Genomic DNA, 15,028 nt, shown 5'->3' with positions numbered 1-15,028 from the left:
AGTGACAAAATGAATACATTAAAGACGACATACCTCACCACATTCCCCATTCTAGGAAATAGGTTGCAACTGTGCTCATTTGGTTTAATTTCTCCATCTTGGTAATTTGCACAAAATGCCAAAAATCTAAAACTACAAATTTAAAACAAGAACCTTTATTAAAACTGACATAAGACAAAAGGCAACATTTATAAGAATGTTTACATGTATTTCAATTTTCGAGCTGAAATAACCAGCAGTGGAATCTGCTTGAAAAGTTTGCACACGTCACACATTCTGATGCAGCGTTCCCTTCCCCCAAACAACAAACGCTTTAAAATACAAACAAATCAAATATCTTGAAATGCCAGTAATCCCAAGAGCAGCAAGCGTGCAGAGAGGTTGCACTGGCAGCAAAGATTAGTACAATAACATACATCTACAGTTTAAAATTTAATTTGACCTATTTACACGGCAGACCGTTAGGCTTTCATTAACTTCAAATTTAAAGACAAACAGACACGATTGACAATATCAGACGAACTCTGGCTCGCTGTCTCGATTTCTCGTCAGTGGTAATTTCTTTCCACAGAGACGTGCCAGTGGAAGGCCCGACAGGCTCAGTGTGGGAGAGCACGGGTGGTAGTTGTTGTTATTGTTGGACTGATTCACGTTGAGCTCTGCCAGAGAAGCACTCAGATCCTGCTCTTCTCCAGCACCTTCTTCTGGGGGCCCGTTGTCTGGCAGAGCGGGGGGTTCTTCTCCCTCTGGGTTTTCCTGATCCTGATCCAGATCTTGTTCAGGCTCGATGTGGATTGCAGACTGACTGGACAGGTCCAAACTGTCCCTGTAGCTCAGCTGGTCATCGTCTATGCTCACGCTCTCCTGCTTCGTAAGGCTGTGGGAGTGCCTCTCGTCCAGCTCAGAGTCAGAGTCTGGGAGCTGCTCACTGGAGCCCAATGACCCCAAAGAGCTTCCTGAATGCAGATAAATAAGTGATAAATGTATATGACATTTTCAAGAGCAAATCATTTACTATAAAATTACACAACTTGGCCTTTAAAACTCACCACATCCCTCCTCTGTCTTGTCAACCTCAGGTTTAGTCTTCTCCTCTCTGCTCGCATCCTCTTCTGCGTCAACAGGGCTCACCATTTTGTCTTGTGTAACATTTTCCTGAAACCAGGAGGGAAAGTGTGAAAGCTTCACAACATGAATTTGTTTTCAGTCAACAGAAAAATGCAAATCTGGTGTCTCTATTAGCCAGACTGATTATGACCAGTTTTGGTATTGCTCGTTAATACCGGGCTGTTTGCAACCTTTAACTCTTTAGACTTTGTTAAAGCAGGTTTCCTGTTCCAATGCTTTAGAGCATGTGTAAAAACAGAGCAAATATTTTGTGCGGTAGTATTTAATTCCTAAAAATGTCTCACAAAAAGGCTCAGCAGTAAGTAAATACTAATGTGCACCGTGTGCTGGAGTCCTACCTGCTGCGTGGAGGCAGCACGGGAGGTTTTGTGGGTCTGAGAAGTTTTGGATTGGAAGATGGAAGAGTAGAAGACTATGAAGGCCTCCACGATGCGAGCCTGATGGGGATAATCAACCAAAGAGGACAGGGATATCGTAGCCCCCGTTGGACGGGGCCGCATCAGAGAGGGCCCAAACACGATGCCAAGGTTGCTGGGGCTCATCTTGTTATCCTGTTCCAGCTCTGCGATCCTGGAATGAGAAAGATGGAGCAAGAAAGGATGGTGAGGTTAACAGAATCTTTGCTTTTTAATAAAAAAAATTAATATGACTTGTATGACTAACTCACCTTCGAAGGTGACGAACGATGTAGCGCAGTGTGGCGATGTTGGGTTTGGGCAGCTCCTTTGAAAGTTCCCTCAGACTGTCCACCAGGACCAGGACCTCTGGGTCCGTGTCTGGGCCCAGATCCACCAGCTCTGGTCCCCTGCTCACTGCCGGGTGAGTGCTGCTCGACTCGGAGTCCTCCCCCTCCGGTGTGTCTCCTTCATTATGCAGACTCTCCTTTGCCAAACCCATCAGCTTGTTGTACAGATGGAAAGGCATGATGGGCTCAGGCAGCTGGGGGTAAAGGAAAAACACCAAACATATGATGATTGACTTGAGCTTCAGGTTCAGTCTTTACTAGCTGCTACACATCAGTGTAACCTCAGTTACCTGTCTGAGGTAAAGCTTGAGCACGTTGCTTATGTCATGTGGCGAACACTGAGACAACTCGACCAGCTCTTTTCCATTCTCAAAGGCCTGACACAGTTTCTCCACACGGGTCTTCACTCCATTCACCCTGTAGATGCCCTGAAAAGAGGAGAAAGGAGATTTAAACCAAACGGTTCAAAGGCAAACAATCAGAAATCGACCACCCCTTCAAAACACAGCATACGTGCTTTTTCTCACCTTCATCTTCAGTGCCCGTCTCTCGATCTCAGAGATGCACTTGGTGATGATGAAGGGAATACCATCACTGGCACAGCTGGCTACCTGAGTGAAATCTCTGCCAAACAGCTGCAGACGGCCCTGCAGCTTCTTATGACCACACTGGATCGCCAGAGTTTCCAGACAGCGCTTGTGGCACGCCAGGAAACACTGAGAAAACAGTTGATAAAATGATTATCATCTTAACCATCGTAGCCTGGGAACAGCTGTAACTTGTGACTAAGTAGAAAAACTTGTGACATCTAATTAGGAAGAACGTTAAAAAAAAAAACAAAAATGATTACAAAGGTGTAATGTGCAATTTCAATAGTGTAGGTAACATAAATAAACTATGCATAATGCATAGTTTTAGACATACAAAAAGTTTCTCCCACTGAAAACTCGACGTCTAGATGAACAGAATCAACTTTTTGGGAACCTCTACCGAACCTATGTTCAATTTCACTGATAAAAAACTTGAACTACAGGTGTTTCACATTTGCAATGCAAAGTAAGGCTGCTTGTTGCAATCAACAGTATTCAAATGAGTATGGTTAATCTTGCTGTGAATCTCAATTATCAGCAAGTGACAGCCACGTGACAGCCAGCTGAATGTTGTACATGTCTATATGTGTTTATAGTCAATCCTCATACACACACACACACACACACACACACACACACACACACACACGTTCCATCTCTTAATTATTCCAACATCTGCACCATAAATATGCTATGTGCGCTGTTATTGTCAGTAATGACTGTTGTCTACTCTGTTATATACACTTAGAACAAAGAAACAACCAGAGTCAAATTTCTTGTATGTGTACACATGCTTGGTTAATAAACGTGTGTGTACAAATAAATAAAATTTTAAAAAAAATATATCACCTGATGGAATAAAATTAGATAACACAGGCATTAATAAGGGGGTGACACAGTGGCATCACAATTGCCTTACTACATTTCCACTGTATTTATTATGCCTATTGGAAGGAAAACCCCCGATTCAATAGAAAAGATGGTGGGGAAGAAAAAAAAAAAAAAAAAAAAAAAAAAAAAAAAAAGGTATAAAGATATGAAATTTGTCTGTCATTACATATTCCTGTTACAGTTGTTTGTTGTGGTTTTATTGTCTCTTTGTTTGCAGTTCTTGATATTTTCTTGGAACACTGGAAATTCCAGTTTCCTGTTCTAAAAACAGAAACTGTACCATCTGTTGTAATCAGAGTGACGTGTAGCTTCTTTCAACTAACAAAATATATATATATTTTTTTTAAAGTCTTTCTTCGGAAATTATTTTTTCTCCCCTCACTTGCTTTGAGTCATGCTTTACAGTTTATGCTACGTAGTTCCTTATTATTGCTATAAATATACAAGATTGTAACAGTTACAGTGACATCACCTTCTTGTTAATAAAGTCTTGTGATGGGCATTTTGAACTTTGCTAAATTTTCCAACCAGAAGGGACGAGCAAGGTGTGGACTGACAGCTGAGGTCCATTTTACACACAGTTTTTTGCACTTCCCCCTCCAACCATTAGAAACAATGCAATTTCCACATTGGCTTTACTTCTCAGGGAAGTCCATCCTTTACAGAAAGTCTGAGATGTTCATTTTTAGTGTTGATCATTACATACTGTAATTTACATGTATCCACACTGAACATATTTATCTAACCACTTATGCATTTTTCCTCAGACCATTTGCTATTTTGTGGGGTTCAACATAAAAAGTTAATTATTTTAAGAATACAAAATATTTTACTTTGACATTTGCATATGCTCACTGAACACGCCGACTACTATCATTAAAATGTAGCATGCATCAGCAACACACTGAGCCGATCTAACCACAGCTGGAAGGCTTTCAGTGTGCAACTCGGAGCGTGAGCCTCAAAACATGTTAGCCTGGTGAAGTGATGAACTCACCTCCTCGCACTCAGCTCCCTGGAAATAAACGTAGCTGTCACATTCGCGGCACTTGGAAGGAGTCCGAAGCTTCCTCAGTCGGTGGGTCAAGGCTGCTTTGGACAGGCCGATATTACGGAAAGGTCCGGTGGACACCACCACGTCTGGATCCATGCCGTTAATATCTGCACAGAATAACCCCCATCACACACTCCGCAAAATCCAAACTCAACCGATAGCCAGGTTTAACGTGTACAATCTGGAAATCTTACTTTGAGTTTCAAATGAGGACACATTTCCATCTTTTTCATCTGCATCCTCATTGGACGACATCGTTCCAGTCGATGAAGTCCGAACAATCTTAGCGATGTCACCTAAAATAAGTGAGTTTGAGAGCGTTTATAATGCATACTGCCATCTCTGGAGCAGGGTTTTGGTACGGATTAGCGTGAAACTAACAGAAGACGCGTCTACACTCACTTGTGCTGGCAGTTGGAGAATCCAGGCCTCCATCTCCTACAACGCTGTCATCGCTCACTGTTGAGCCCCATGACTTATGCCCCTGTCCTGTGATAACAAAAGGGACAATAACATGAGCTAGTCACATTTTACATTGCCAATTCTGTTAACTACAGACATCAGCTTAGTAACAGGTCACAAGTAATTGTGAGGAATTGTTAAGATTTGTGTAAAATCTTTAGCAGCGGCAGGCATCGGATGCACTTACTCTTGCGCTGGACTTCTGACTCTCGGCTGTCTCCAGCTGTCGTCTCCACACTGACGGCAGGACTGTCTGTTTGACTCGTTTGCATGTCTGTGTTGAAGCTGTCATTCCTCGGTCTGTGACCATGGCTGCAACAATTTGGGATTTTCAGATTGCAAATGCATTAAAAGTGGGTTTCTTTTATTCAAATTTCGAGAGTCTAGTCCTACGCCTGGGTACAGGGTTGTGTGTAGCAGGTGTGATATGGCATTTTAGTACAAATTACAGCATCAGTGGTATAACACTGTATATAGAGTATTCTATTGTTGTATGTAGTCAATCAACTCCTAAAATAGTCTAACCCAGGTTATATTTGGGAAACAGAAACAACGTGGTTTTGATACATTGTGTCATGTCTGTGAAAATGTTTGGTTAAAGAGAGAATACATTTAGGAACGAGTAATCAGATATGAGTGGATCCTTGCTAAATTCTCTCTGCTGTAGGCATATGTGGCCCCCAAACTGTAACAACCCCCATCCTGAGCTGCATAGGAACGGTTTCATTGAGAAACTAATTGAGGATGCGCTTGAAGTTCTTACTGCGATGACGAGTTGGAGGGAGAGTAGGACTCAAACGCGTACTGGATGGTCGGCTGCTCTGGCAGCTGCAGGTCTCGCACGTGAGCGGCGTACTGCTGGCCGGGGTCGTACAGCTTGCTGCTCTCGCACAGAGTCTGGTAGTGCACAGGCAGGGCTACTGTCTGCATGTGCATGAGCTGGTAGTAGGAGATGGTCGCCTGGAAGTGAAAAGATTAGATGGTGAGCATTTGTAGCTTTTCTTCTTGGCGAGACGCGATGGCTTGTGTGGCCTTTGTTCTCACCGAGCGAATGGTCTGATCACTCTGTTTGATGATGTCCTGCAGCTGCCTCAGCACTGTGACCTTTGTGTGCTCAAGCTCCTGCTGCTGAGTGGCGGCGTCTGCTATACAAGTCTTGTAGGTGGCCTCCGCCTCATCTGCCTGTGCACACACACACACACACACAGTTTCAGTTTACTTCTGCTTTTTCTTTGCAGTTTATATCTGTCAGATTATCAGACAGAAAAGTGTTGATGAAACATTTCACACAGTGGCAAAAATCAGAATGGGTAAGCTTAGTTATTCTTGAAGCGCAGGGTGCGGCCCCCTGGTGGGCAATGAAGGTACATAATTCTTCATTTTCTAACCTATTTTTTTAAAATCATGAATTCATCCAGTAGTGGGAAAGATCTGAAAGTCCAGCAGTGGTTTTCACGAGCCCTATGTAAAGCTGAACTGTTCACTCAGCCTAAACTAGCAAGTATCAGATAAACCATTTCCTTTTTTGTGTCTTCACACAACATCTTTGGCTCATGTGACGGAGTTGTGACCAAAGATTTTCAGCTGATATAGGTCATATGCAACAAAAATTTAATCGTCTTTCTTCCTGCAGAGACAAAACAACATCAGCAAAACAAAGTTATTGAGAAGAACCTTGTTGCGAGCCTCTTCTTCCACTCGTTTCTTCTTCTCCACAGACTTCGCTGTGGATCCCCCTCCCTCCTCTTCAGCTCGGCAGGCTGCCGTTTTAGCCTTGTCGTACTCCTCGCAGCGTGCTATGTAGGCTTGCTTGGCCTTCCGCAGGTTTGCCTCACATTCCATCTAAACGAGGAGGAACAAAACAAAAAATAAATAAATAAATAAAATAAAATAGTTTGTGGTATTTTCAGTTAATGCCTGATTTTCTCGTCACAGTAAAAGGATAAAACAGGGCTGTTGATTAATAAAAGATCATAAGGCCATACCAATTTTCTTTTAGCTCGAATCCAGTGTTCCTTGATCTCCTTACGTCTCTTTTCATGCTCCTGTTTACGCTGCATCAGAGGCTGCAGGATACACATTAAATATGAGAGGTGAGAAATTGCAAGTGACTAACCAAAAATGTGGTTTGTGCTTCGTTTACTAGAATAGTAACCAATAACTCAGAAATGTACCTGAATGAAGGTTTGGTTGTGCAGGGTGTTGTTGGCCTGCTGCAGGCCCACACTCTGCTCCTGGTCCTGCTCCAGAGCCAGAGAGTAGATGGAGAAAAGAGGCATGTGGGGCTAGAGGAAGAGAGCAAGCAATAAGATGACGATCGTGAACTATAAAGAAATTACAGCTCTTTAGAGGTGAAAGTGAATGGAGCTTACATGTGTAATACTGTGTTTGGAAGACTGGTATAATCTCTGGAGGCCTTTGGAGAACTCAGTCTCTGGGGAAGACAGAACAAAAACAGAGACTATTAAAATTATGGTCAAAAGCACAACTTCTAGGACAAAGTGCACTAATAAAAATTTAATCACCCCAAAGAATTCACTATTTTTTTAATAAGATGGAATAAACTTGAATGTCCACTTGAAGCCGTCTTCAAAGATGTCTCCAGCCCGTAGTGGTTTTTTAAAACCAATTTCCTCCCATGTGACAGCTAAATGGGTGGATTTTCCCCATACAAGTTTTAGTAAGCTCATCAGTTCACTGATAACTTGCTACATTGTACTCTCATCTAAAAATAGTCACTTCTGACTCAAAAAAACAAAAAAAACCAAACAAACCCCAAAACATGTCAGTGATAAGAAGCTCAAGTCTAGTTTAGTGTCTGAAATCATAGTTGATAGTTGGTCTGACTTTGTACAATCACTCCCACTAACCAAGTGAAGTTCTCTTTTCCACGTAGCACATCAGGTCCTTCATGTACTTGGAAATGGTTTTGGCGTAGAGCAGAGCAGAGTCCACCCCTCCCTCGCTGTGCTGTAGGATGACATCCACTTCCTCAGCTCTACCTACACATCAACACACCAACACAGGTCACTGTGCAGGAAACGCTTTGTCGATACGACGGAAAACAGGACGATTGTTTGCATCGGGTATGCGAGTGGATTTGATTTGGAAGCTTATTCTTAGTGTCTTCTGCTTTACAGAACTTAAATCTGTAATTTCTCTCTGATAAAAACTTTCCCTGTGACTGTGGCTTTCCAACAAACTAACTGCGACAACATCCGAGCACTGCAGGATATTCATCAGCAGGGGGAGACCTACTATACATGAAATAAAATCTCTCACATGAACACAGGGATAACATTAAGATGACTACGGTGACGTTGGCGGTTTGAAAGTATGCACCGTCACATCAAAATACAGAAAATAGGAAAATATCCACTATAACGTTTACATATGGAGTCAAATGAGATGAATGGAAAGGAGGAGGTTACACTGTTATGCAAAGCAGCACCTGCGATTAACTGAAAGCAAAAGCTGTACGGCACCTTTATGCTTACCCATGTCCTGCAGGTCGCTCCTGTAATGTCCACCATCTCCTCCATGGCCAGAACCAGTGTACAAGTTTTCCATGGACTAAAACGGCATAAACACGAAGCTTTACTCGCTAGAATTGGAGGATATTTTTCTTCCCCCCCCCCTTACACTCAGCAGAAATTTAGGTGTCATTTTGCGGGCAGTGACGTTTAATTTAATCAAGGAGCTTTTTGCATAACCACCACATTAAGTAACTTTTCTTTTTGGTTGGCACGTGTGAAATATAGGTGACAAACTCACTCTGCTCTTCTCTGTAGGCAGCAAGGAGAGCAACGTGCTGCTGTCCACCTCTCCCATCAGCAGTTCAGACACACTAAAGAGAAACACAGAGACTCCTTCACACAAACGTAAAATCTTTGTTGAATTACAGAGAAAGAAAAAGCGTAAAATGGATTTCAAAAGAGAAAGCAGTAGAGAGGAAGAGGGCCAGGCCTTCTACGAAACCTCCACAGGTACACTGCAGATTGAAGGTGATAAGCAAGTTTTGTGCCAGTTTTTGTTAGTCTACCAGCTTTCCTTCGCCCCCCCCCCCCAAAATCATGTCATTTGGTAGCAGTCATTTTTATTTTCTTGCAACCATCCTGTGTGCTGAAATGCAAGCCAAACAACAACACTAGATTTTTCCGTCTTTGCATTCATGTCAAAATCGAGTCATACAGAGGAAGGCTAGAGAAGAGAATGAGGAAACAGACTCATATGGCAGATTTCAACTGTCTCTGCCAGCTCACTTCCTCCTGAAGCTGTGTGACAGTTGTGTAAACCCTGAAATGGCACAGACAGGCATGCGATAAAATCCTGGTACGATACGCCACAATTATACTTCAGCTTTTAGTATTTTTCCTTTGCCATTAAAAAAAATATATATATATATTCATTTTACATTACTATTAGAAAAAAAAAATACAAAAAGTTACAGGAAAACAAAAGCAAATTTAAAGGCCAGGTCTTTTGATCTCAACTATTCTCAGGTAGCTCAAATCAACCGAGTGTTCCCACGATGTATTTTCTCTTTGGTCTGCAATCTGTTCATTTAGCAGGCAGGTAGTCAACAGCATTTTCTACTTTTGGTTTTGTGTCATACGGTAGAAGAAAACCCACTTCCTGTTTTCAGCTTTGTCTCATGCAAATGTGTCACCATCACTGCACTTCTCTCTCTCATTCCCAACAGCAGACTACTTTGTTCGTATTAATATCTACAATTACACACCACCTGAACTGCCTGTGTGTGAACAATAGCCTACTGGACACCACTAAGGCTTCACTGCCACTGAAATACATTCTTAGAAGCTACTGATAAGAAACAGAAGCAGCTTTTGACAGCGTTTTACTTTTATATATGAATAAAAAGCTGATTTAGATACTTACTTGCTACTAAATGCGACAGCAATGGTTTCAATTGCCTTCTCAAAGTCCTTTTTATCAGCCTCGTTAGAGGACTCATAGTGGAAACCTGGAAAAATCGTACATGTGTTCAGGCTTCAGTCGTGGTCAAGAGTAGTTACAGAGTGATGTTGGGTTTTACCGTCATTGTACAACTCAGATTTACATCGAGATTTTCAAAGACGTGCATCTAAAAAAAACAGAAGAGTCTGTCTACCTTTGACCTTGGAAATGAGTTTGCCGGCAGCAGTGAGGATCTCGACGGTGTTGAGCAGAGGATAAGTGTTGATGACCTGGCGCAAAATCCGAAGAACCTCCCCTAAACACTCGTGGGCCACGGGCCGCTGACTCTCCTTACCTGGGTGAGATAGAGTCGTGGTAGGTGAAACAAGAACCAAGAGGAAAAACAGCGGAACAAGCTTCAAAAAAAGATCACGCTTGAGGTTTAGGATGTGTTGACTTGCCAACAATAAGCCATCTACTAAAATCGCTGCCAGCGCGTAGCAACTTGTCTCGTTCTCGATACAATATGTACGTGAACATTTTGCTGACTTTATTTTGGGCGATGCATTCTGCCAAACGCAGTTGCAATCATTGTGAAATTGCTGGTTTGTGGCACCACCTGAGATACAGTTTAAACAGAATCTCTGCTTCCTTTCCGCAAGAAACACTAAGAACTTGCTGATTTTAATCCTCACATAGCCAAGTCCGTGTTCATTAAAGAAATGTAGGTGCTTACAGCAAGAAAACGAGTGCTATCGATACATTAGCTCTTCCCTGAAATAACATTGCTGAAAGTCTCCAAGTCTTTCTTCCCAGGGGAACAGCAGATGGAGACTGACAGTTGAAACACCAACCATAAGGACACTGATAATAGGCCAAGTGTCAGACAGGTCAGCTCCAGATAAACATTGTCAGCTTTAATGTCACTGGTGACACATTTCTAGCCTCCTTTCCTCCAGACACCGGTTTTGTCAACCCTTTAATGTCGCAACCTCGCATTCTTCCATCGAGTCATCTAATCACACTGGCTCGCTGGTGGAGGAGAGCAGAGGGCAGCTGGTCCATCACCCTCGTCTCGAAATGTGTGTCAGAGTATCAGATTAACAGCAGCACGCTACAAGAACAGAGTGACCTAAACACAGTGCCGGAGAGGATGTGGTCCCTTCTATTGTTTTGCAACACTACAAACCAACTGTGGTGTTCTGCAACATTTTTTTCCCCTGTGGCTCAAATGTTCTTTTTGAAGTTTCTGAGAACAGTTTTTAATGTCAAAAGAGGTTTTGCTTTAGATTAAGAGCACCTCAACGCCGCAATTGTATTTTTGATTCTGAAAGTGATCAGTGTCGCATCGCTGCAACGCAGCCAGACTATCAGACGAGGAAGTGCGGACGAGGCCTTTCTGTCAGAGACAATCCATCATGGCTTCCTGTTTAGAAAGCTCTCTGTGGGTGGAGAACATGACAGAACAGAGCCAGATAACAGACAAGTGAGCTAAACTAGCCAAAACAAGACAGAAACTAGAGAAGACAACACAGTTTGAGCATTCAGCAGGTGGACTTTCTTTGGTTTTTTCAAACCCCTGTGATATGGCTCTTTTTTTAAAGCTTCACTGCATCGTGCCCGTGGAGCACAAGAACATGTCTGCAGTAAACAAAAAACTGGTTTCCTGCTGGAGACAAGCGTGCGGTTGTCTTTGTGAGCGCGCTGCCTCCATTTGGAGAGAGGAAGCTCAGAGCCTCTTGTAAAGCTTGCTTGTGCAGAGATGCTCCGCCCATAACATACTCCTCCTCCTCCCCCCTTGCACACCGCGCACATGTGTCGCTGAACACGGCGGATGTAAGATTGGATCCCTCATGTCCTCTCTGTGTAAGCTCTTGTCAAAATGGAGTGACACAAAAGGGAAGAGAGAGTGCAAACACTATTGTTGTTTCTCCAAAGCTACTGAATGGAGGGCGACTATTCAAAACCTTACATGGCTTCGTGTCAGCAGGAAAGTGTGTGTTGCCCCAACAGTGGGGAAAACAAGTGATATTTTTAATGTGCTCAGCTCTGAGGGACTCCCAGAGCGCTTCGTTCAAAACAAATCTAGACACAGCACGTTTCTGTAAGTCAGAGTTTGGCAGGGAAGACTGCAGCTGCTAACAAGACCAAACAAAAGCCTGTCTGACAGGATGTATTTGGGGGCTTCTCACGCAGGTTTGTGTTGGAGATGTACAAGACAAAGCTTAAACATGTCACGGCTCTCACCCTCAGCCAGAACAACATCCTTCAGTTTCTCCACAGCCTCTGCAAAGCGTGCGACATCCCTCAGCAGGGCTGGGATGTCCTCCACCTCGATGGCCGCGCTCTCTGGACTGTCAGATGGAGTCGTCGGGGTTATAGCCCCTTTTCCCTGACCTCTGGTGAAAACCCACGACTGGAGCGGGAACCCTGAGGAGACACAGAAATATCACTCAACAAACACGCATTTAGTCTTCGTGTGAGACTTTAAATTTTTACTGAATAATCTTCATGAATTATCACAAAAAAGAAATAAATTAAAAAAAATAAAATAAAAATAATAATAATTCAAGATTTTAGAGAATACAATCAAACTGTAATGAAATAAAAACAAAAAAACAAAACGTGGGGCTCTGTATCATTTGGTTTTCTGCAAATGTGCAACAGTTTCAAGCTTATATGCTCACTAGTCCCAGTGGAATTACATTTACATTAGATTACATTTACATTAGTGTGACATTAGAGGGGGCCCTTCGCATCTACCCAAAACATTTGACTATTCCTTTCCATTTAGAGCATTTTTTTTTTGGCTTGTTCTTGGTCAGAAGTTGTAGAATGGCAATTTCTGGTCATGATTTTCCTTCTTACATTTAACAGTGTAAGAAATCTATTTAAAGAACAATCATTAGTTAAAGAACTGCCTCAGTTTCACAGTTTCTAGGCTTTGAAATCCAAGTCGATAATCTCAAACTTTTCAGCTTCACTCATATTAAATGGTTAAAAGGTGATAACGCCACATAAATGCTTCAGTTACAGATCATAAATGGTGTTTTGACCAGATTCTGTTTGTGATGGGCCAAGCTCAGCAAGCAGGAGCAAGACTATATTTAAGTGATGGAGCAGACCTGCAGCGCTGGCGTGTCGGCTCAGTGCGGTCGGTCTCTTGAGAGTGGCCACAGGAGACGGGCAGCCCACCCCCTGCATCATTCCCAATTTATTGTGCTGAGTGCTCGGGGTGCCCGGGCAGGACGCGGAGGGATCCTGGAGCCCGGCGGAAGTTGGGGTAAGTGCTGAAGACGAGGAGGAGGAAGATGAGGGGGAACAAAAGAGTGTGATGTCGACTGCATCTCTGCGAGGCTGCTCCTGGAGAATGGAGAGCTGAGAGAGGACAGGAAGACAGAGAAGGTCAAGACTGCAATGTGGCTCGTCCCTTTCAGCATTACGGCTAACAAGGTGACTTTTCTTTGCCTCTGGGGCCAGCAGCACTGTTGTTATTAGTAAACAATCATATGCAGACTTTCACAAGATCCTGTGCTGCGTTGTGCAATACTTCCTGACTCCAAGCTGTTAACGGGTGTGGCAAACTCAGCAGAAAGTCGAATAACTTTATACATCACCTACAAAAAAATAAAATAAACAAAAACACACAACTCACGGAGAAGTTTCTTTTTTTTTTTTTTGGCCTGTTGGTACTCAACAGAAAACTTCAACTAAAGTCAGCGGCCTGTAGATTTAGGGCTCGACAAGTGCATCTCAACCAAGCAAAAGCAGCCTGAAAATTTTAAATGCTTTACAGGAAACCAAAAAAAAGCATCAGTGCATATTTTCTGTTCAGAGACTTGTGTGTACACGACAAACGTACCTGTTTCAGCCATACGTTGTGCTTGTTGGGCAGTATGTCCAGTCTGTCCTTGCCTTTCGACTCGGCTTTTTTAACTCTCTGACTTGTAGAATAAGGGTTGTAACTGTTTTTGCCACCACGTTTCAGCATGCTCCTTGCCTTCTAGACTTTTGTCCTCATTCTAATCACAAACTCTCAAAACGCATTCACTCACTTGCTCATTGACACACGCAAAAACCCCACAGGAGACATACTTCCTATGCGCCACATAACCAGATATGAGTCAGCTTACAGTCAGGTACCCATCTCAGCACTCAGCTCTGTGACACTGCATTATAATGACTGGTTTCAGCTAGAGGACAGTTTTCACACCCCTGATCGCACCAGCTACAGCAGCAGAAAAGATTCCCCCCCCCAAAAAGACTAAAAACTTACAGAGCCTCACACAAACACACACACACACACACAAACAAAAGCACCCCTGGTAATGAGCCCTCTCAGAAACTTGTCCACTCCAGATGATGGTCATCTGACACACACAGTTAAACATCAGAAACCAGAAGTGATGCGCTACTCACAGACGGGGCGCTGCTCTGTGGCCCAGGGCTTCCTGCTCGACTCTTCTTCGAGATAGACGGTGTCTTGATTAGTTCCCGTTTTTTCCTGAACATCTTCAGGGTGCCTTTGCCGTCCATCCCGACTTCTTTAAGCTTCACGTACAGCCCCCCCACCCCCCCCCCGACTCGCCACTTGGGTGCTCTGCCGCTCGAGCTCAGCGGGAGCTGGGTGCCATCCAGGTCGAGTTTGAGCCACGATAACTGTCTGTCTGTCTTCCTCCTCCTGGTGTCACTCATCGAGCCGCGCAGGCTCACTGACAGAGAAACTCACCGCAAACCGTCAGTGCGCACCCGGCATCCGCTGTGCGCGCGCGTTTCAGTTTCCTAGGGGGGGAGGAGGAGGAAAGACGCACGGATGACTTTGTTATCCACCGAGCTTCGCGAGGATTAATTCAGGTTGAGGTGCACGCGGGGAAATGCGGTCCCGACGGCGTCTCTCCTGGTGAAGTCAGAAGCAGCGAACACAAGCAACAACTTGTTGCCTCGTTCACAGCAGCAATCAGTCCATCCTGACACACGTGTGTTCCCAACATCTGAAACGACGCTTTTGACGGTAACCTTCCGCCCCTCTGTGCACCTGCTCGGGCCACAGAATTAAAACCCCGAGGTGTACATGCGCCCCGAAACCGCTTTAGACCGAGGTTTGTTTAATTTTTTCATTATCAGAAGGAAAGCGGAGAAATTATTAAACTACATCTGATAATAATGTTAAATGAATTGTATGGAAGCAAAATAGATCCCAAGTAACATCAATTTATAGCATTTGATCACAGCAAGTACCGA

At 43.5% G+C, this 15,028-nt stretch overlaps 1 protein-coding gene across 4 annotated transcripts; it reads right to left on the bottom strand.

Moving 5' to 3' along the window:
- Positions 1-139: 139 nt before the first annotated feature.
- On the bottom strand, positions 140-14,774 carry arhgap45b (Rho GTPase activating protein 45b). 4 transcript variants are annotated; one of them, XM_040052890.1, is made up of 24 exons: positions 14,207-14,774; positions 12,913-13,165; positions 12,035-12,217; positions 10,002-10,142; positions 9,770-9,854; positions 8,645-8,717; positions 8,356-8,443; positions 7,741-7,872; positions 7,243-7,304; positions 7,045-7,155; positions 6,856-6,936; positions 6,545-6,712; positions 5,915-6,052; positions 5,676-5,830; positions 5,058-5,182; positions 4,811-4,897; positions 4,603-4,704; positions 4,352-4,515; positions 2,401-2,589; positions 2,164-2,301; positions 1,796-2,067; positions 1,467-1,698; positions 1,050-1,155; positions 140-956 (listed from the first exon to the last, which is right to left on the bottom strand). In XM_040052890.1, exons 1-24 carry the CDS (start codon positions 14,480-14,482, stop codon positions 514-516), a joined length of 3,804 nt encoding a protein of 1,267 aa, XP_039908824.1. In that variant the 5' UTR covers positions 14,483-14,774; the 3' UTR covers positions 140-513. The 4 variants fall into 4 exon arrangements, with proteins under 4 accessions (XP_039908824.1, XP_039908822.1, XP_039908823.1 ...); XM_040052888.1 differs by having other exon boundaries at positions 5,634-5,830; positions 14,207-14,773; XM_040052889.1 differs by having other exon boundaries at positions 5,634-5,830; positions 8,368-8,443; positions 14,207-14,772.
- Positions 14,775-15,028: the final 254 nt, after the last annotated feature.

This window comes from Simochromis diagramma, unplaced genomic scaffold (genome assembly GCF_900408965.1).
Source record: "Simochromis diagramma unplaced genomic scaffold, fSimDia1.1 OVJJ01000419.1, whole genome shotgun sequence".
In the NCBI taxonomy this organism is placed as follows: Eukaryota; Metazoa; Chordata; class Actinopteri; order Cichliformes; family Cichlidae; genus Simochromis; species Simochromis diagramma.
This window is presented reverse-complemented; position numbering and strand designations above follow the sequence as displayed.

Coding starts and splice junctions, on each gene's coding strand:
- arhgap45b (XM_040052888.1), bottom strand. CDS start 14,482: ATGAGTGACACCAGGAGGAGGAAGACAGACAGACAGTTATCGTGGCTC. Junction 5,183..5,633: donor CCCTCCAACTCGTCATCGCA/GTAAGAACTTCA, acceptor AAATTGTTGCAG/CCATGGTCACAGACCGAGGA. Junction 1,156..1,466: donor GTGCTGCCTCCACGCAGCAG/GTAGGACTCCAG, acceptor TCCTGGTTTCAG/GAAAATGTTACACAAGACAA.